General features: G+C 45.3%; 1 protein-coding gene across 1 annotated transcript; it reads left to right on the forward strand.

Annotated features, from left to right (window-relative positions):
* Positions 1-2,439: 2,439 nt before the first annotated feature.
* LOC124022007 lies at positions 2,440-21,642 on the forward strand. Its single transcript, XM_046337062.1, has 7 exons — positions 2,440-2,496; positions 15,744-15,957; positions 16,198-16,223; positions 16,444-16,587; positions 19,345-19,530; positions 19,772-19,972; positions 21,403-21,642. The coding sequence occupies exons 2-7, from the start codon at positions 15,750-15,752 to the stop codon at positions 21,640-21,642; spliced, it is 1,005 nt and encodes a 334-aa protein (XP_046193018.1). The 5' UTR covers positions 2,440-2,496; positions 15,744-15,749.
* The last annotated feature ends 1,190 nt before the right edge of the window (positions 21,643-22,832 follow it).

The following is a 22,832-nucleotide window of genomic DNA, read 5'->3' on the forward strand; positions in this document are numbered from 1 at the left end:
CCCATCAGGACCACCCATACCAGGACCACCCTCACCAGGACCACCTTATCAGAACCACCCCCACCAGGACCACCCCCCACCAGGACCACCCCCACCAGGAACACCCATACCAGGACCACCCTCACCAGGACCACCCTCACCAGAACCACCTTATCAGGACCACCCATACCAGGACCACCCTCACCAGGACCACCCTCACCAGAACCACCTTATCAGGACCACCCCCACCAGGACCACTCCCACCAGGACCACTCCCACCAGGACCACCCCCACCAGGACCACCTTATCAGGACCACCCCCACCAGGACCACCGTCACCAGAACCACCTTATACTGTATACTACACCTGTACACTACACCTGTATACTACACCTGTACACTACACCTGTACACTACACCTGTATACAACACCTGTACACTACACCTGTACACTACACCTGTACACTACACCTGTATACTACACCTGTACACTACACCTGTATACTACACCTGTACACTACACCTGTACACTACACCTGTATACTACACCTGTACACTACACCTGTATACTACACCTGTACACTACACCTGTATACTACACCTGTACACTACACCTGTATACTACACCTGTACACTACACCTGTACACTACACCTGTACACTACACCTGTACCCTACACCTATACACTACACCTACACACTACACCTGTACACTATACCTGTATACTACACCTGTACACTACACCTGTACACTACACCTGTACACTACACCTGTATACTACACCTGTATACTACACATATATACTACACCTGTACACTACACCTGTACACTACACCTGTACACTACACCTGTATACTACACCTGTATACTACACCTGTACACTACACCTGTACACTACACCTGTATACTACACCTGTATACTACACCTGTACACTACACCTGTATACTAGACCTGTATACTACACCTGTACACTGCACCTGTACACTACACCTGTACACTACACCTGTATACTACACCTGTATACTACACCTGTATACTACACCTGAACACTACACCTGTACACTAGACCTGTACACTACACCTGTACACTACACCTGTACACTACACCTGTACACTACACCTGTACACTACACCTGTATACTACACCTGTACACTACACCTGTGCACTACACCTGTATACTACACCTGTACACTACACCTGTACACTACACCTGTACACTACACCTGTACACTACACCTGTATACTACACCTGTATACTACACCTGTACACTACACCTGTACACTACACCTGTACACTACACCTGTATACTACACCTGTACACTACACCTGTACACTACACCTGTATACTACACCTGTATACTACACCTGTACACTACACCTGTATACTAGACCTGTATACTACACCTGTACACTGCACCTGTACACTACACCTGTACACTACACCTGTATACTACACCTGTATACTACACCTGTATACTACACCTGTACACTACACCTGTATACTACACCTGTACACTACACCTGTACACTACACCTGTACACTACACCTGTACACTACACCTGTGCACTACACCTGTATACTACACCTGTACACTACACCTGTATACTACACCTGTACACTACACCTGTACACTACACCTGTATACTACACCTGTATACTACACCTGTACACTACACCTGTATACTACACCTGTACACTACACCTGTATACTACACCTGTACACTACACCTGTATACTAGAACCTGTATACTACACCTGTACACTACACCTGTACACTACACCTGTACACTACACCTGTATACTAGACCTGTATACTACACCTGCATACTACACCTGTATACTACACCTGTACACTACACCTGTACACTAGACCTGTATACTACACCTGTACACTACACCTGTATACTACACCTGTACACTACACCTGTATACTACACCTGTACACTACACCTGTACACTACACCTGTATACTACACCTGTATACTACACCTGCACACTACACCTGTACACTACACCTGTATACTACACCTGTATACTACACCTGTACACTACACCTGTACACTACACCTGTATACTACACCTGTATTCTACACCTGTACACTACACCTGTATACTACACAGGTATACTACACCTGTATACTACACTTGTACACTACACCTGTACACTACACCTGTATACTACACCTGTACACTAAACCTAAACACTACACCTGTATACTACACCTGTACACTACACCTGTCTGTCCCCATTGGCTGGTGAAGCATTGAGTTGGAGACTCCAGAGCCGCTGGTGAACAAACACCTGAGCTTCGCTGCACGTCATACACCTGTCTGTCCCCATGGGGTTCACATCCTCTGGGAGATCCTCCCCTCCTCCCCTGTTGTCCACAGTCCCTCAGGCTTCAGATCATGTGTATAAATGAAACTCTTCTCACATTCAGACAGATCCTGGATGATATTGTTTCACACTTGGGACGATATAGATCAACTCTGAAGGACATCACCTTCTCTTCGGTAAGTTGAAAATCCCTGATACAAAATCATGTGTTAAAGGTGCTTCTGTGTTTTGTATGGAAGGTGTGGAATCAACGCACACAACGAGTGTAAACGATGGATGGCGTTTGATAATCGATTCAGGCGGGTCACCGAAGGTTATTTTACTGAACGCATCAGAGAGACAATAATAACAGTCAGCTCTGAAAGCTACAGCAGTAGAGGGTTCAAGACGGTTTGATAGGAATGTATTGATCAACTAAAAATGCATCAATAAAAGTATCTTACTGTAATTCCAGTTGAGATGATGATGTCAGAGTCAGATATATCTCACTGAATGCTCTGCATCGATGGGGTATGTTCATGTAGATGCTGTGGGTTAACAGCGGATGGGGTATGTTCATGTAGATGCTGTGGGTTAACAGCGGATGGGGTATGTTCATGTAGATGCTGTGGGTTAACAGCGGATGGGGTATGTTCATGTAGATGCTGTGGGTTAACAGCGGATGGGGTATGTTCATGTAGATGCTGTGGGTTAACAGCGGATGGGGTATGTTCATGTAGATGCTGTGGGTTAACAGCGGATGGGGTATGTTCATGTAGATGCTGTGGGTTAACAGCGGATGGGGTATGTTCATGTAGATACTGTGGGTTACCAGCGGATGGGGTATGTTCATGTAGATGCTGTGGGTTAACAGCGGATGGGGTATGTTCATGTAGATGCTGTGGGTTAACAGCGGATGGGGTATGTTCATGTAGATGCTGTGGGTTAACAGCGGATGGGGTATGTTCATGTAGATGCTGTGGGTTAACAGCGGATGGGGTATGTTCATGTAGATGCTGTGGGTTAACAGCGGATGGGGTATGTTCATGTAGATGCTGTGGGTTACCAGCGGATGGGGTATGTTCATGTAGATGCTGTGGGTTAACAGCGGATGGGGTATGTTCATGTAGATGCTGTGGGTTAACAGCGGATGGGGTATGTTCATGTAGATGCTGTGGGTTAACAGCGGATGGGGTATGTTCATGTAGATGCTGTGGGTTAACAGCGGATGGGGTATGTTCATGTAGATGCTGTGGGTTAACAGCGGATGGGGTATGTTCATGTAGATACTGTGGGTTAACAGCGGATGGGGTATGTTCATGTAGATGCTGTGGGTTAACAGCGGATGGGGTATGTTCATGTAGATGCTGTGGGTTAACAGCGGATGGGGTATGTTCATGTAGATACTGTGGGTTAACAGCGGATGGGGTATGTTCATGTAGATGCTGTGGGTTAACAGCGGATGGGGTATGTTCATGTAGATGCTGTGGGTTAACAGCGGATGGGGTATGTTCATGTAAATGCTGTGGGTTAACAGCGGATGGGGTATGTTCATGTAGATGCTGTGGGTTAACAGCGGATGGGGTATGTTCATGTAGATGCTGTGGGTTAACAGCGGATGGGGTATGTTCATGTAGATGCTGTGGGTTAACAGCGGATGGGGTATGTTCATGTAGATGCTGTGGGTTAACAGCGGATGGGGTATGTTCATGTAGATGCTGTGGGTTAACAGCGGATGGGGTATGTTCATGTAGATGCTGTGGGTTAACAGCGGATGGGGTATGTTCATGTAGATACTGTGGGTTACCAGCGGATGGGGTATGTTCATGTAGATGCTGTGGGTTAACAGCGGATGGGGTATGTTCATGTAGATGCTGTGGGTTAACAGCGGATGGGGTATGTTCATGTAGATGCTGTGGGTTAACAGCGGATGGGGTATGTTCATGTAGATGCTGTGGGTTAACAGCGGATGGGGTATGTTCATGTAGATGCTGTGGGTTAACAGCGGATGGGGTATGTTCATGTAGATGCTGTGGGTTAACAGCGGATGGGGTATGTTCATGTAGATGCTGTGGGTTAACAGCGGATGGGGTATGTTCATGTAGATGCTGTGGGTTAACAGCGGATGGGGTATGTTCATGTAGATGCTGTGGATTAACAGCGGATGGGGTATGTTCATGTAGATGCTGTGGGTTAACAGCGGATGGGGTATGTTCATGTAGATGCTGTGGGTTAACAGCGGATGGGGTATGTTCATGTAGATGCTGTGGGTTAACAGCGGATGGGGTATGTTCATGTAGATGCTGTGGGTTAACAGCGGATGGGGTATGTTCATGTAGATGCTGTGGGTTAACAGCGGATGGGGTATGTTCATGTAGATGCTGTGGGTTAACAGCGGATGGGGTATGTTCATGTAGATGCTGTGGGTTAACAGCGGATGGGGTATGTTCATGTAGATACTGTGGGTTAACAGCGGATGGGGTATGTTCATGTAGATGCTGTGGGTTAACAGCGGATGGGGTATGTTCATGTAGATGCTGTGGGTTAACAGCGGATGGGGTATGTTCATGTAGATACTGTGGGTTAACAGCGGATGGGGTATGTTCATGTAGATGCTGTGGGTTAACAGCGGATGGGGTATGTTCATGTAGATACTGTGGGTTAACAGCGGATGGGGTATGTTCATGTAGATGCTGTGGGTTAACAGCGGATGGGGTATGTTCATGTAGATACTGTGGGTTAACAGCGGATGGGGTATGTTCATGTAGATGCTGTGGGTTAACAGCGGATGGGGTATGTTCATGTAGATACTGTGGGTTAACAGCGGATGGGGTATGTTCATGTAGATGCTGTGGGTTAACAGCGGATGGGGTATGTTCATGTAGATACTGTGGGTTAACAGCGGATGGGGTATGTTCATGTAGATACTGTGGGTTAACAGCGGATGGGGTATGTTCATGTAGATGCTGTGGGTTAACAGCGGATGGGGTATGTTCATGTAGATACTGTGGGTTAACAGCGGATGGGGTATGTTCATGTAGATACTGTGGGTTAACAGCGGATGGGGTATGTTCATGTAGATGCTGTGGGTTAACAGCGGATGGGGTATGTTCATGTAGATGCTGTGGGTTAACAGCGGATGGGGTATGTTCATGTAGATGCTGTGGGTTAACAGCGGATGGGGTATGTTCATGTAGATGCTGTGGGTTAACAGCGGATGGGGTATGTTCATGTAGATGCTGTGGGTTAACAGCGGATGGGGTATGTTCATGTAGATGCTGTGGGTTAACAGCGGATGGGGTATGTTCATGTAGATGCTGTGGGTTAACAGCGGATGGGGTATGTTCATGTAGATGCTGTGGGTTAACAGCGGATGGGGTATGTTCATGTAGATGCTGTGGGTTAACAGCGGATGGGGTATGTTCATGTAGATGCTGTGGGTTAACAGCGGATGGGGTATGTTCATGTAGATGCTGTGGGTTAACAGCGGATGGGGTATGTTCATGTAGATGCTGTGGGTTAACAGCGGATGGGGTATGTTCATGTAGATGCTGTGGTAAGGGCTCCATTCAATCCGTATCGCAGACGTTCAGCTTTACAGCTTGATTGACATGTAAGGGCGATGTTCTGGTGGGTCCTGTTAGCGGGGGACTGCATTCACAGTAAACACTGCAATATAACTGTCAAGGTGATCTGAAATGTTTCAGTCATACAGAATGAAGAGAGCCCTAAAGATGCATTCACAGTAAACACTACAATATAACTGTCAAGGTGATCTGAAATGTTTCAGTCATACAGAATGAAGAGAGCCCTAAAGATGCATTCACAGTAAACACTACAATATAACTGTGAAGGTGATCTGAAATGTTTCAGTCATACAGAATGAAGAAAGCCCTAAAGATGCATTCACAGTAAACACTGCAATATAACTGTGAAGGTGATCTGAAATGTTTCAGTCATACAGAATGAAGAAAGCCCTAAAGATGCATTCACAGTAAACACTACAATATAACTGTCAAGGTGATCTGAAATGTTTCAGTCATACAGAATGAAGAGAGCCCTAAAGATGCATTCACAGTAAACACTACAATATAACTGTGAAGGTGATCTGAAATGTTTCAGTCATACAGAATGAAGAAAGCCCTAAAGATGCATTCACAGTAAACACTGCAATATAACTGTGAAGGTGATCTGAAATGTTTCAGTCATACAGAATGAAGAAAGCCCTAAAGATGCATTCACAGTAAACACTACAATATAACTGTGAAGGTGATCTGAAATGTTTCAGTCATACAGAATGAAGAGAGCCCTAAAGATGCATTCACAGTAAACACTGCAATATAACTGTCAAGGTGATCTGAAATGTTTCAGTCATACAGAATGAAGAAAGCCCTAAAGATGCATTCACAGTAAACACTGCAATATAACTGTAAAGGTGATCTGAAATGTTTCAGTCATACAGAATGAAGAAAGCCCTAAAGATGCATTCACAGTAAACACTGCAATATAACTGTAAAGGTGATCTGAAATGTTTCAGTCATACAGAATGAAGAGAGCCCTAAAGATGCATTCACAGTAAACACTACAATATAACTGTCAAGGTGATCTGAAATGTTTCAGTCATACAGAATGAAGAAAGCCCTAAAGATGCATTCACAGTAAACACTACAATATAACTGTAAAGGTGATCTGAAATGTTTCAGTCATACAGAATGAAGAAAGCCCTAAAGATGCATTCACAGTAAACACTACAATATAACTGTGAAGGTGATCTGAAATGTTTCAGTCATACAGAATGAAGAAAGCCCTAAAGATGCATTCACAGTAAACACTGCAATATAACTGTGAAGGTGATCTGAAATGTTTCAGTCATACAGAATGAAGAAAGCCCTAAAGATGCATTCACAGTAAACACTACAATATAACTGTGAAGGTGATCTGAAATGTTTCAGTCATACAGAATGAAGAGAGCCCTAAAGATGCATTCACAGTAAACACTACAATATAACTGTGAAGGTGATCTGAAATGTTTCAGTCATACAGAATGAAGAGAGCCCTAAAGATGCAATCAGCAGTTAAAAACATCAACAAAGAGTTGTTTTCGGTAAAAAGCTGAGGGGTTGTGGGGGCTGGAGACACACTGCTATGGAAGCAAAGGACTAAACATCCATGATATCAACATTTGATCATTTAAAAAAAACAGGTTTTGAGGTTTGTTTACATTTACTTTGTCTACAAAACATTGGAGTAAAACAAGATCATGTTTGGGGTTTCTGATGGGGTTGTGACTGTTGAACTAAGCTGATGAGGCATTAAATAAGTTTTATTCTTCAAGAATATATGGGTATCTATTATTAATTTAGTCCCAAGAAAATGGATGTAGCAATGGCTGATTGTCCCTTAAAGAATAGTTGGTAAATCATCTAGTCTTTTATTTCCCGTAAGTCAGGAGAAAGTTACTGCGGTATATTATCATTTAACCCATCCATTCTATTTGACTCATGTAAAATTAGATTTAAATATTCTTTCTAAATGACGTTTCTATTCAACACAACCAGTTATTACACAAGGACTTGTAATTCTGTGATATTTAGTCGCTGCTTCCTGAACCCAAACCGTTCTACCCATCAGCCGTCCTGTTCACCGGTTGTTATGACTAGAGGATGAAAAACACAGTTTATTAAAGCCCGGCTTCTCTAGGGAGTCGGTGTGACAAACAGCCTCTCCTCTCCGTGTGTTCATCTGACTGAGTGGTCCCACTGGAGAGGTTCTGCCCTGGGGGGGGGGAGAGAGGGGGGGTACATACGTCTCCAGGTCTCAGGTAAGGTCATTCACAACACATCTCATGTGGTTCGCTGAAACATCTCTGTATACAGAGTAGATGCCTATAAGGGACTGAGACAGGGACAGGGAGCCATTTCAGACAGAATTTAATCATTTTGATTTTGGGTTTAAGGTATTGAATTTGGGTTTAAGGTATTGAATTTGGGTCTAAGGTATTGAATTTGGGTTTAAGGTATTGAATTTGGGGTTAAGGTATTGAATTTGGGTTTAAGGTATTGAATTTGGGTTTAAGGTATTGAATTTGGGTCTAAGGTATTGAATTTGGGTTTAAGGTATTGAATTTGGGTTTAAGGTATTGGATTTGGGTTTAAGGTATTGCATTTACATTTACATTTACATTTAAGTCATTTAGCAGACGCTCTTATCCAGAGCGACTTACAAATTGGTGCATTCACCTTATGACATCCAGTGGAACAGCCACTTTACAATAGTGCATCTACATATTTTAAGGGGGGTGAGAAGGATTACTTTATCCTATCCTAGGTATTCCTTAAAGAGGTGGGGTTTCAGGTGTCTCCGGAAGGTGGTGATTGACTCCGCTGTCCTGGCGTCGTGAGGGAGTTTGTTCCACCATTGGGGAGCCAGAGCAGCGAACAGTTTTGACTGGGCTGAGCGGGAACTGTACTTCCTCAGTGGTAGGGAGGCGAGCAGGCCAGAGGTGGATGAACGCAGTGCCCTTATTTGGGTGTAGGGCCTGATCAGAGCCTGGAGGTACTGAGGTGCCGTTCCCCTCACAGCTCCGTAGGCAAGCACCATGGTCTTGTAGCGGATGCGAGCTTCAACTGGAAGCCAGTGGAGAGAGCGGAGGAGCGGGGTGACGTGAGAGAACTTGGGAAGGTTGAACACCAGACGGGCTGCGGCGTTCTGGATGAGTTGTAGGGGTTTAATGGCACAGGCAGGGAGCCCAGCCAACAGCGAGTTGCAGTAATCCAGACGGGAGATGACAAGTGCCTGGATTAGGACCTGTGCCGCTTCCTGTGTGAGGCAGGGTCGTACTCTGCGGATGTTGTAGAGCATGAACCTACAGGAACGGGCCACCGCCTTGATGTTAGTTGAGAACGACAGGGTGTTGTCCAGGATCACGCCAAGGTTCTTAGCGCTCTGGGAGGAGGACACAATGGAGTTGTCAACCGTGATGGCGAGATCATGGAACGGGCAGTCCTTCCCCGGGAGGAAGAGCAGCTCCGTCTTGCCGAAGTTCAGCTTGAGGTGGTGATCCGTCATCCACACTGATATGCCTGCCAGACATGCAGAGATGCGATTCGCCACCTGGTCATCAGAAGGGGGAAAGGAGAAGATTAATTGTGTGTCGTCTGCATAGCAATGATAGGAGAGACCATGTGAGGTTATGACAGAGCCAAGTGACTTGGTGTATAGCGAGAATAGGAGAGGGCCTAGATTTGGGTTTGGGTTTAAGGTATTGAATTTGGGTTTAAGGTATTGAATTTGGGTTTAAGGTATTGAACTTGGGTTTAAGGTATTGAACTTGGGTTTAAGGTATTGAATTTGGGTTTAAGGGATTGAATGTGGGTTTAAGGTATTGAATTTGGGTTTAAGGTATTGAATTGGGGTTTAAGGTATTGAATTTGGGTCTAAGGTATTGAATTTGGGTCTAAGGTATTGAATGTGGGTTTAAGGTATTGAATTTGGGTTTAAGGTATTGAATTTGGGTTTAAGGTATTGAATTTGGGTCTAAGGTATTGAATTTGGGTCTAAGGTATTGGATGTGGGTTTAAGGTATTGAATTTGGGTTTAAGGTATTGCATTTGGGTTTAAGGTATTGAATTTGGGGTTAAGGTATTGAATTTGGGTTTAAGGTATTGAATTTGGGTCTAAGGTATTGAATTTGGGTCTAAGGTATTGAATTTGGGTCTAAGGTATTGGATGTGGGTTTAAAGTATTGAATTTGGGTTTAAGGTATTGAATTTGGGTTTAAGGTATTGAATTTGGGTTTAAGGTATTGAATTGGGGTTTAAGGTATTGAATTTGGGTCTAAGGTATTGAATTTGGGTCTAAGGTATTGAATGTGGGTTTAAGGTATTGAATTTGGGTTTAAGGTATTGAATTGGGGTTTAAGGTATTGAATTTGGGTCTAAGGTATTGAATTTGGGTCTAAGGTATTGAATGTGGGTTTAAGGTATTGAATTTGGGTTTAAGGTATTGAATTTGGGTTTAAGGTATTGAATTTGGGTCTAAGGTATTGAATTTGGGTCTAAGGTATTGGATGTGGGTTTAAGGTATTGAATTTGGGTTTAAGGTATTGAATTTGGGTTTAAGGTATTGAATTTGGGGTTAAGGTATTGAATTTGGGTTTAAGGTATTGAATTTGGGTTTAAGGTATTGCATTTGGGTCTAAGGTATTGAATTTGGGTCTAAGGTATTGCATTTGGGTTTAAGGTATTGAATTTGGGTTTAAGGTATTGCATTTGGGTCTAAGGTATTGAATTTGGGTTAAGGTATTGAATTTGGGTTTAAGGTATTGAATTTGGGTTTAAGGTATTGCATTTGGGTCTAAGGTATTGAATTTGGGTTAAGGTATTGAATTTGAATGTAATATTTGTTTATGTTTGAAAGGCAACATGACTCAAACTATCTATTTTGTTCTCATTAGTCCACTGTTGATACAGTCCCAAAATGATTTGCATGTCAGCAGTCAAGCAATTTTAATTGAATAATGTTTTTGTTAAGTGCAATTTGCATCATTATAACACGTTTCTTCTTAAAAGTCCAGTATCTTGACAACTTGACTGCTGACGTGAAACATTTAGGGACTGTATCAACAATGGACTGATCAACGTTTCGTATATTCAACTTCTGAGATGCATTCTGATTCAGTTTTCAAATTCAGTTCTCTAAATTCAGATCCAAAACCAACAAAAAACAACATCCTGGTACTTTGCCAACCAGGAAACGTAGAGGTCAAAGATGAAGAGCCTGGTACTGTTAATATGGACTTTATAGCAGGTTGTCAAAGATGAAGAGCCCCTGGTACTGTTAATATGGACTTTATAGCAGGTTGTCAAAGATGAAGAGCCTGGTACTGTTAATATGGACTTTACAGCAGGTTGTCAAAGATGAAGAGCCCCTGGTACTGTTAATATGGACTTTATAGCAGGTTGTCAAATATGAAGAGCCCCTGGTACTGTTTATATGGACTTTACAGCAGGTTGTCAAATATGAAGAGCCCCTGGTACTGTTAATATGGACTTTACAGCAGGTTGTCAAATATGAAGAGCCCCTGGTACTGTTAATATGGACTTTACAGCAGGTTGTCAAATATGAAGAGCCCCTGGTACTGTTAATATGGACTTTACAGCAGGTTGTCAAATATGAAGAGCCCCTGGTACTGTTAATATGGACTTTACAGCAGGTTGTCAAATATGAAGAGCCCCTGGTACTGTTAATATGGACTTTATAGCAGGTTGTCAAATATGAAGAGCCCCTGGTACTGTTAATATGGACTTTACAGCAGGTTGTCAAATATGAAGAGCCCCTGGTACTGTTAATATGGACTTTACAGCAGGTTGTCAAATATGAAGAGCCCCTGGTACTGTTAATATGGACTTTACAGCAAAAGATACATCAAAGATATGTATGTAGTGGATGGCTAAGATACAGTAGCATCGACCTGTTGGAGCAGCATCGCTACTGCCTTCCCCAAACCTGTTGGAGCAGCATCAATACTGCCTTTCCCAGACCTGTTGGAGTAGCATCAATACTGCCTTTCCCAGATCTGTTGGAGCAGCATCAATACTGCCTTCCCCAGACCTGTTGGAGTAGCATCAATACTGCCTTTCCCAGATCTGTTGGAGCAGCATCAATACTGCCTTCCCCAAACCTGTTGGAGCAGCATCAATACTGCCTTCCCCAGACCTGTTGGAGTAGCATTGATACTGCCTTTCCCAGATCTGTTGGAGCAGCATCAATACTGCCTTCCCCAAACCTGTTGGAGTAGCATCAATACTGCCTTCCCCAGACCTGTTGGAGCAGCATTGATACTGCCTTCCCCAGACCTGTTGGAGTAGCAGCAATACTGCCTTCCCCAGACCTGTTTGAGCAGCATTGATACTGCCTTCCCCAGACCTGTTCGAGCAGCATTGATACTGCCTTCCCCAGACCTGATGGAGTAGCATTGATACTGCCTTCCCCAGACCTGTTGGAGTAGCATTAATACTGCCTTCCCCAGACCTGTTTAGAGACCTGCAAGTCCTTTTATCCAGGTGCAATAGGGGCGGTCCTCGTCTCCCAGTGGTCCTCAGGCGAGGGTGTATTCCCTGTGCACACAGTTTAATTCTCCAGAGAACATCCGTTCTGGGTAAAGAGAAACCTTCCCTATAGTCCCTAATTGAGCCAGAATAACAGAACAGTTCCCTGTGCACACAGTTTACACATTGTTTCAGCTCTCGAAAGTGTTCTAGCGTGTCATTGGAGACTGTCAGTTCCACAGAGAGCTCCTTGGTAGAGCCAGAATAACAGAACAATAGCCTGCAGGGAGGCCCGTTTGCTGTTTATCAGCTGTCTGTGTGACTGAAGAGGATCGTGACACAGAGGCCCACACGTACTGCAGCTCAGCTGAGAGTCTCTGGTTTAATTACGAGAACACTCGCTGGGAAGGAACTTTCTGTTAAAGGGTCAGACCGCAGTTTGAACAATAACCAAGCGGTACCCAGCCACTTGGCCATTTGGTTAACAGGCGAGGGATGGGGTTATAGCCACTTAAAAATATAGCCACTTAAATTCACAGACAGAGCTATGGGTACAAGGACTGACCATCCATGATATCAACATTATAGTTTTAACCCGTGTTTTGAGGCTGTACAGTAGTTTGTTTACATTTACTTTGTTTACAAACATTGTATTAAAAAAAGGTTATATTTTGGGTTCTGATGGGGAATGACAGCTGAACTAAGCTCATGAGGAATTTATACATTTTATTCTGCAAGAATCAACGGCTAAATATCATTCATTTAACAGCTCAAAAAAAGGGAGGGATCAACTCCGGGTCCTTTAAAGGTCCAATGCAGCCCTTTTTATCTCAATATCAAATCCTTTCTGAGTAACAATTAACTTACCTTACTGTGATAGTTTTACATTAATATTTGTCAAACATTTACAAAATGTGCTTTTTAGCAACAACAACAAAAAATTCGAGCAATACATTTTTCTTTGACTGTCTGGGATTCTGAATGAGGTTTGAAACTCTCTTTGTCACCGGTCTATTACAACGTATACCGCCTGGTGACGTCACCGGTCTATTACAACGTATACCGCCTGGTGACGTCACCGGTCTATTACAACGTATACCGCCTGGTGACGTCACCGGTCTATTACAACGTATACCGCCTGGTGACGTCACCGGTCTATTACAACGTATACCGCCTGGTGACGTCACCGGTCTATTACAACGTATACCGCCTGGTGACGTCACCGGTCTATTACAACGTATACCGCCTGGTGACGTCACCGGTCTATTACAACGTATACCGCCTGGTGACGTCACCGGTCTATTACAACGTATACCGCCTGGTGACGTCACCGGTCTATTACAACGTATACCGCCTGGTGACGTCACCGGTCTATTACAACGTATACCGCCTGGTGACGTCACCGGTCTATTACAACGTATACCGCCTGGTGACGTCACCGGTCTATTACAACGTATACCGCCTGGTGACGTCACCGGTCTATTACAACGTATACCGCCTGGTGACGTCACCGGTCTATTACAACGTATACCGCCTGGTGACGTCACCGGTCTATTACAACGTACAACGTATACCGCCTGGTGACGTCACCGGTCTATTACAACGTATACCGCCTGGTGACGCCACCGGTCTATTACAACGTATACCGCCTGGTGACGTCACCGGTCTATTCCAACGTATACCGCCTGGTGACGTCACCGGTCTATTACAACGTATACCGCCTGGTGACGTCACCGGTCTATTACAACGTATGGTGACCGCCTGGGTGACGTCACCGGTCTATTACAACGTATACCGCCTGGTGACGTCACCGGTCTATTACAACGTATACCGCCTGGTGACGTCACCGGTCTATTACAACGTATACCGCCTGGTGACGTCACCGGTCTATTACAACGTATACCGCCTGGTGACGTCACCGGTCTATTACAACGTATACCGCCTGGTGACGTCACCGGTCTATTACAACGTATACCGCCTGGTGACGTCACCGGTCTATTACAACGTATACCGCCTGGTGACGTCACCGGTCTATTACAACGTATACCGCCTGGTGACGCCACCGGTCTATTACAACGTATACCGCCTGGTGACGCTGCACCGGTCTATTACAACGTATACCGCCTGGTGACGCCACCGGTCTATTACAACGTATACCGCCTGGTGACGTCACCGGTCTATTACAACGTATACCGCCTGGTGACGCCACCGGTCTATTACAACGTACGCCACCGCCTGGTGACGCCACCGGTCTATTACAACGTATACCGCCTGGTGACGCCACCGGTCTATTACAACGTATACCGCCTGGTGACGCACCGGTCTATTACAACGTATACCGCCTGGTGACGCCACCGGTCTATTACAACGTATACCGCCTGGTGACGCCACCGGTCTATTCCAACGTATACCGCCTGGTGACGTCACCGGTCTATTACAACGTATACCGCCTGGTGACGTCACCGGTCTATTACAACGTATACCGCCTGGTGACGTCACCGGTCTATTACAACGTATACCGCCTGGTGACGTCACCGGTCTATTACAACGTATACCGCCTGGTGACGTCACCGGTCTATTACAACGTATACCGCCTGGTGACGTCACCGGTCTATTACAACGTATACCGCCTGGTGACGTCACCGGTCTATTACAACGTATACCGCCTGGTGACGTCACCGGTCTATTACAACGTATACCGCCTGGTGACGTCACCGGTCTATTACAACGTATACCGCCTGGTGACGTCACCGGTCTATTACAACGTATACCGCCTGGTGACGTCACCGGTCTATTACAACGTATACCGCCTGGTGACGTCACCGGTCAAGCTGAAACCCAAAACCTGATGTTTAGTAGGTAGATTATAGTTTCTACCAGCAACTAATAGAAAATAACACTAATACATATTTTCACACTTTTACAGTGTTAGTTTCATCAGCTGGTGTACAATATGATACAAAACACAGAAAAAGCTGAATTTTGACTGCTCTGGGCCTTAATAAGGTGCTACACCATGATGTTAAAGGGGACTATATATATACAGATATATTTGACATGAAAACATTGGCAAATGGAAGCATACTTAGTGATGCTTAATTCCTTAGTTGTGGGTCAGTTCCCCACTATAAGGTTAAACTAGGACTTTGGAGATTAACACATATACAATCATCTAAATGAGATTTTACTATGGACATTTGCTGGATAATTTATGCATTACGTTGATTATTCATGACGGTTTGTCATACTGTACATCTATTAGTGACAGACCATGGTTGCACACCTGTCAAATTTAACCCTTAGTAATAATGTATTATGTATATACTAGATCAATTCATAAATCAATCTCCATCAGTCTTGTTTAATCTGACCTCTGACCTCTGCGGTGTGTAAAGTAAACCATGGAGGATCCTCTCACTCTATATTCATCACTCAACACCACCAGCCTCCCCACTGCTCTCCACAGTGCTGTTACTGACCTCGTGACCAACGCTACGGTCAAACCCTTCAGTGTGTTTCATGGGTGTGAGGAGAATGTGTCAGGGATCCTCTTCGACCTGTCTGTTCAGACCTTCAACGTGTTCCTGGGACTCCCCGCTAACATCTTAGGTAGGTAGCCCAGAGGTTACAGAGGTAAGAGCAGTAGCCGTAAGGTTGCTGATTCCAATCCCAGGAACTATCTTGTACCATTGTATCTTTCCAGGGTATTGACCCTTGACCCTATACTCCTTCCAGTGTGTTTATATTTACATAATTCCAGGGTATTGACCCTTGACCCTATACTCCTTCCAGTGTGTTTATATTTACATAATTCCAGGGTATTGACCCCTGACCCTATACTCCTTCCAGTGTGCTTATATTTACATAATTCCAGGGTATTGACCCCTGACACTATACTCCTTCCAGTGTGTTTATATTTACATAATTCCAGGGTATTGACCCCTGACCCTATACTCCTTCCAGTGTGTTATATTTTGGGTGTCGGGAGCAGGGAAACATTTCTGTCTCTGACGGACTATGAAACTAGCTAATAACATTGTTGTCTTGCCTTGTGGTAGTCATGGTGATTCTGGTCCGTAACCGTATATTTTGGAGCCGTCCTCCTCAGACATCTTCCTGGGCTGTCTGGCCTTCATGGACGCTTACTTTGGCTTCATGGTCCCCTTCAGCTATCTGAACATCTACTACTGGCACAGCAAGGATGTCTGGTCCGCTCTCATGTTCTCCTTCGGCGTCAAGGTGCAGGGCTATTGGATAACAGAGAATTTAATGTATCTGGATTCTGGAATTTCAGCGTCTGAGATTGTACCCTGTTACATAGCATACTACTTTTGACCAGAACCCTATGGACACCCCTATGGACACCCTTATGGACACCTCTATAGACACCCCTATAGACACCCCTATGGACACCCTTATGGACACCCTTATGGACACCCCTATGGACACCCCTATGGACACCCCTATGGACACCCCTTTGGACACCCCTATGGACACCCTTATGGACATCCCTTGGACACCCCTATTGACACCCCTATAGACACCCCTATAGACACCCCTATAGACACCCCCATGGACACCCCTAGGGACACCCCTATAGACACCCCTATGGACACCCTTATGGACACCCCTTTGGACACCCCTTGGGACACTCCTATAGACACCCCAATTGACATCCTTATAGACACCCCCATTGACATCCTTATAGACACCCCCATGGACACCCCTATGAACACCCCATGGACACCCTTACAGACACACCTATAGAAACACTTATAGACACAACTATAGACACCACTATGGACACCACTATGGACACCCCTATAGACACCCCTATGGACACCTTTATGGAGACCCCTATAGGCACCCTTATAGACACCCCTATGGACATCCCATGGACACCCCTATAGACACCCCTATAGACACCCCCATGGACAGCCTTATGGACACCCTTATGGACACCCCTATAGACACCCCTATAGACACCCCTATAGACACCTCCATGGACACCCCTATGGACACCCCTATAGACACCCCTATAGACACCCCCATGGACACCCTTATGGACACCCCTATAGACACCCCCATGGACACCCCTATGGACACCCTTATGGACACCCCAATGGACACCCCTATAGACACCCCATGGACACCCCCATGGACACCCTTATGGACACCCCCATGGACACCCCCATGGACACCCCATGGACACCCCTATAGACACCCTTATAGACACCCCTATGGACACCCTCATGGACACCCCATGGACACCCCTATAGGCACCCCTATATACACCCCTATGGACACGCCTATGGACACCCCTATATACACCCTTATAGACACCATTATATACACCCTTATAGACACCCCTATGGACACCCCTATGGACACCCCTATAGACACCCTTATAGACACCCCTATGGACACCCTTATGGACACCCCTATAGGCACCGCTATAGAAACCCTTATGGACACCCCATGGACACCCCTATAGGCACCCCTATAGACACCCCCATGGACACCCCCATGGACACCCCTATATACACCCTTATAGACACCCCCATTGACATCCTTATAGACACCCACATGGACACCCCTATGAACACCCCATGGACACCCCCATGGACACCCTTACAGACACACCTATAGACACCCCTATAGAAACACTTATAGACACAACTATAGACACCACTATGGACACCACTATGGACACCCCTATAGACACCCCTATGGACACCCTTATGGACACCCCATGGACACCCCTATAGACACCCCTATAGACACCCCCATGGACACCCCTATAGACACCCCTATAGACACCCCCATGGACACCCTTATGGACACCCCTATAGACACCCCCATGGACACCCCTATGGACACCCTTATGGACACCCCAATGGACACCCCTATAGACACCCCCATGGACACCCCTATGGACACCCTTATGGACACCCCCATGGACACCCCATGGACACCCTTATATACACCCTTATAGACACCCCTATGGACACCCCTTATAGACACCCCTATGGACACCCACCCCTATAGACACCCTTATAGACACCCCTATGGACACCCTTATGGACACCCCTATAGGCACCACTATAGACACCCTTATGGACACCCCTATGGACACCCTTATGGACATCCCTTGGACACCCCTATAGACACCCCTATAGACACCCTTATGGACATCCCTTGGACACCCCTATAGACACCCCTATAGACACCCTTATGGACATCCCATGGACACCCCATGGACACCCCTATAGACACCCTTATGGACACCCCTATAGACACCCCTATAGACACCCCCATGGACACCCCTATAGACACCCTTATAGACACCCCTATAGACACCCTTATGGACACCCCATGGACACCCCTATAGACACCCCTATGGACACCCCTATGGACACCCCTATAAACACCTCTATGGACACCCCTATAGACACCCCTATGGACACCCCTATAAACACCCCTATGGACATCTCTATGGACACCCCTATAGACACCCCTATGGACACCCCTATAGACACCCTTATAGACACCCCTATAGACACCCCCATGGACACCAATATGGGCCCTGGTCAAAAGAAGTACATTATGTGAACATATGTTGTAGAGGTTAAATCCAAAATGACACTCAATTCCCTACATAGTGCTCGTTGGGCTCTGGTCAAATGTAGTGCACTATATAGGGTATAGGGGGCCACTATCTTGTACGTAACATCTCATCTGTGACATTTGACAATACGTAAACTTGTTTTTCTCCACCTCCTCCTTTTCCTCCACTTCCTTGTCCTCCTTCCTATTCTCCTCCTCCTCCACCTCCTTCTCCTCCTTCCTATTCTCCTCCTCCTCCACCTCCTTCTCCTCCTTCCTATTCTCCTCCTCCACCTCCTTTTCCTCCTTCCTATTCTCCTCCTCCTTCCTATTCTCCTTCTCCTCCTCCCCCTCCTCCTCCTCCTTTTTCTCCACTTTCTTCTCGTCCAGGACACCAGCGGTCCTCTGTTCCTGTCCTGTATCTGTTTGGATCGGTTCGTGGCGGTCCTCTTCCCTCTATCCTACGGCCAGCTGAAGGACACCAAGTACAGGGTGTCTCTCTCGGCGGTGGTCCTGGGGCTCACCTTCACCTACGCCTCCGCCAAGACCATCGGGGGCCTGCACAACTTCGAGAAGGTCAATCCATAAATCAATCAATCACTCAATCAATAGATGAATCAATCAATCCCACTTTATTGTATAGCACATATTGGACAAAAGTAGCAGTAACACTTCACAGTATAACATAATAAATAAATAACGTAAATCAATTAATAAAAACAACTAAAACAAAAAGTTAAAGTTAAAACACGAAATAAAAACACGGCCAAAAAGGTGCATTTGCATATTTCTTTGATAAATCTTCTGCTACCCTCAGGTCTTCACAGGGACGATCCTGGCAACGTTTGGATGGATGGTGTTGTGTAACGGAGCCATCCTGGTGGCCCTGAAGAGGTCTAGTGGCTCTGGGAAGGACGACATGCACCCCATGAAGAAGAAAGCCTTCAAGATGGTGAAGTCGGTCCTGTCCATCATCGTGTTCAACTACTTGCCTCCGGTGGCTCTGTTCCCTTTTGAGGTGATGACCTGGGTGGGGGAATTGTCCATCGAAATAGAATAGATAGAATCACAGACCCATTGACTTCTCCCATTGACCCATTGACTTGACTCCTATTGACTCATTGACCCATTGACTTGACTCCTATTGACTCATTGACCCATTGTTTTGACTCACATTGATTCCATTGAATCACAGACCAATTGACTTGACTCTCATTGACTCATTGACTCATTGACGACTCCCTTTGAATCACAGATCCATTGACTTGACTCTCATTGACCCATTGACTTGACTCCCATCGACTCATTGACCCATTGATTTGACTCCCATTGACTCATTGACCCATTGACTTGACTCCCAATGACTCATTGACCCATTGTTTTGACTCACATTGACTCCCATTGAATCACAGACCCATTGACCCATTGACTTGACTCCCATTGACTCATTGACTTGACTCCCAATGACTCATTGACCCATTGACTTGACTCCCATTGACTCATTGACCCATTGACTTGAATGAGGACTCCCGTTCTAGTGATTATATTTCTTGTCCTTGATGATGTTGCCTGATGTATAAAGACACATTCCTAGATGGCTTGTCTACAGGTCTGAACAGTAACAGTAACTTTCCCCCCAAATCCCATGTTTGCTAGAAATCCTGGTTGGAAGATTCCCAGAATAGGAAGGGAATGAACAGGAAACCCAGAATACTCGCAACAAGGATTTCTGGAAAAACCTGTGAATGTTGGGAAAGTCACCAGAGCGTTGCAACCCTACAGTAGCACTGTCCTCAGTGATGTTGGGAAAGTCACCAGAGCGTTGCAACCCTACAGTAGCACTGTCCTCTGTGATGTTGGGAAAGTCACCAGAGCGTTGCAACCCAGAGCACTGCAACCCTAGTAGCACTGTCAGTAGCACTGTCCTCAGTGATGTTGGGAAAGTCACCAGAGCGTTGCAACCCTACAGTAGCACTGTCCTCAGTGATGTTGGGAAAGTCACCAGAGCGTTGCAACCCTACAGTAGCACTGTCCTCAGTGATGTTGGGAAAGTCACCAGAGCGTTGCAACCCTACAGTAGCACTGTCCTCAGTGATGTTGGGAAAGTCACCAGAGCGTTGCAACCCTACAGTAGCACTGTCCTCAGCGATGTTGCGAAAGTCACCAGAGCGTTGCAACCCTACAGTAGCACTGTCCTCAGTGATGTTGGGAAAGTCACCAGAGCGTTGCAACCCTACAGTAGCACTGTCCTCAGTGATGTTGGGAAAGTCACCAGAGCGTTGCAACCCTACAGTAGCACTGTCCTCAGTGATGTTGGGAAAGTCACCAGAGCGTTGCAACCCTACAGTAGCACTGTCCTCTGTGATGTTGCCAGATGAACAAAGATACAATCCTGTTATATTTGTTGCACGTAGCACTGCAGTTGAGTGTTCTGATGTCCCCTTCCAGGACCACTACCCTCCGGATACGTTCCGCTGCCTGGTGCAGCCGGTGGGGTACGCCTTCGTTAACATCAGCAGTAGTATCCAGCCCATCATCTACCTCTCTAGACTGGAGAAGATCCCTTTCCTTCCTGAGGCCTGGAGCAAGTGGGGCTCCTCCTCCTCCTCCAAGGTGAAGGGCAAGGAGGTGAAGGACAAGGAGGTGAAGGACAAGGAGGTGAAGGTGGAGACCATCTCGCCTGCCTGAATGGTGAACGGGCATCAACGTTTCTTGTGAAATTAAGTGATAGGTTCTCAAAACACAGTTGTTATAAATGTATCAACTGGACGATGGAATACAATGAATGGCCAGGAAACAATGGATGACAGTAATGTGCTTACATTCCACATAGCTAATATATATCCTGTATATGGTATAGGTTAAGGAGAAACAACAAAAATCTCAAACAAATCTCTCTCTCACTTCCTGGAACTATTACGTTAGGACTGAGATGACATCGTGTGTACAACATGAGAACTACATGTCACACCTGTAAAATACTCAATATGTTTTGTGTGAATCATTTGGAGGGAAATAAATACGTAATAAAGCTCTTATAAACAGTTATTTTTCCAGTGTTTTGTTTTCCAGTTTTCTTAGAAATGTATAATGATGATATGTTATGATGGAGAGAAGAACCAGATCATTAGTCTGTTATTATGGAGAGGAGAACCAGATGATGTCTAGTCTGTTATGATGGAGAGGAGAACCAGATCATTAGTCTGTTATGATGGAGAGGAGAACCAGATCAGTCTGTTATGATGGAGAGGAGAACCAGATCATCAGTCTGTTATGATGGAGAGGAGAACCAGATCATTAGTCTGTTATGATGGAGAGGAGAACCAGATCATTAGTCTGTTATGATGGAGAGGAGAACCAGATCATTAGTCTGTTATGATGGAGAGGAGAACCAGATCATTAGTCTGTTATGATGGAGAGGAGAACCAGATCATTAGTCTGTTATGATGGAGAGGAGAACCAGATCATTAGTCTGTTATGATGGAGAGGAGTACCAGATCATTAGTCTGTTATGATGGAGAGGAGAACCAGATCATTAGTCTGTTATGATGGAGAGGAGAACCAGATGATGTTTAGTCTGTTATGATGGAGAGGAGAACCAGATCATTAGTCTGTTATGATGGAGAGGAGTACCAGATGATGTTTAGTCTGTTATGATGGAGAGGAGAACCAGATCATTAGTCTGTTATGATGGAGAGGAGAACCAGATCATTAGTCTGTTATGATGGAGAGGAGAACCAGATCATTAGTCTGTTATGATGGAGAGGAGTACCAGATCATTAGTCTGCTATGATGGAGAGGAGAACCAGATCATTAGTCTGTTATGATGGAGAGGAGAACCAGATCATTAGTCTGTTATGATGGAGAGGAGAACCAGA

Source organism: Oncorhynchus gorbuscha, unplaced genomic scaffold, assembly GCF_021184085.1.
Source record: "Oncorhynchus gorbuscha isolate QuinsamMale2020 ecotype Even-year unplaced genomic scaffold, OgorEven_v1.0 Un_scaffold_1255, whole genome shotgun sequence".
NCBI lineage: Eukaryota > Metazoa > Chordata > Actinopteri > Salmoniformes > Salmonidae > Oncorhynchus > Oncorhynchus gorbuscha.

Coding starts and splice junctions, on each gene's coding strand:
- LOC124022007 (XM_046337062.1), top strand. CDS start 15,750: ATGGAGGATCCTCTCACTCTATATTCATCACTCAACACCACCAGCCTC. Junction 16,588..19,344: donor TGTTCTCCTTCGGCGTCAAG/GTGCAGGGCTAT, acceptor CTTCTCGTCCAG/GACACCAGCGGTCCTCTGTT. Junction 19,973..21,402: donor TGGCTCTGTTCCCTTTTGAG/GTGATGACCTGG, acceptor GTCCCCTTCCAG/GACCACTACCCTCCGGATAC.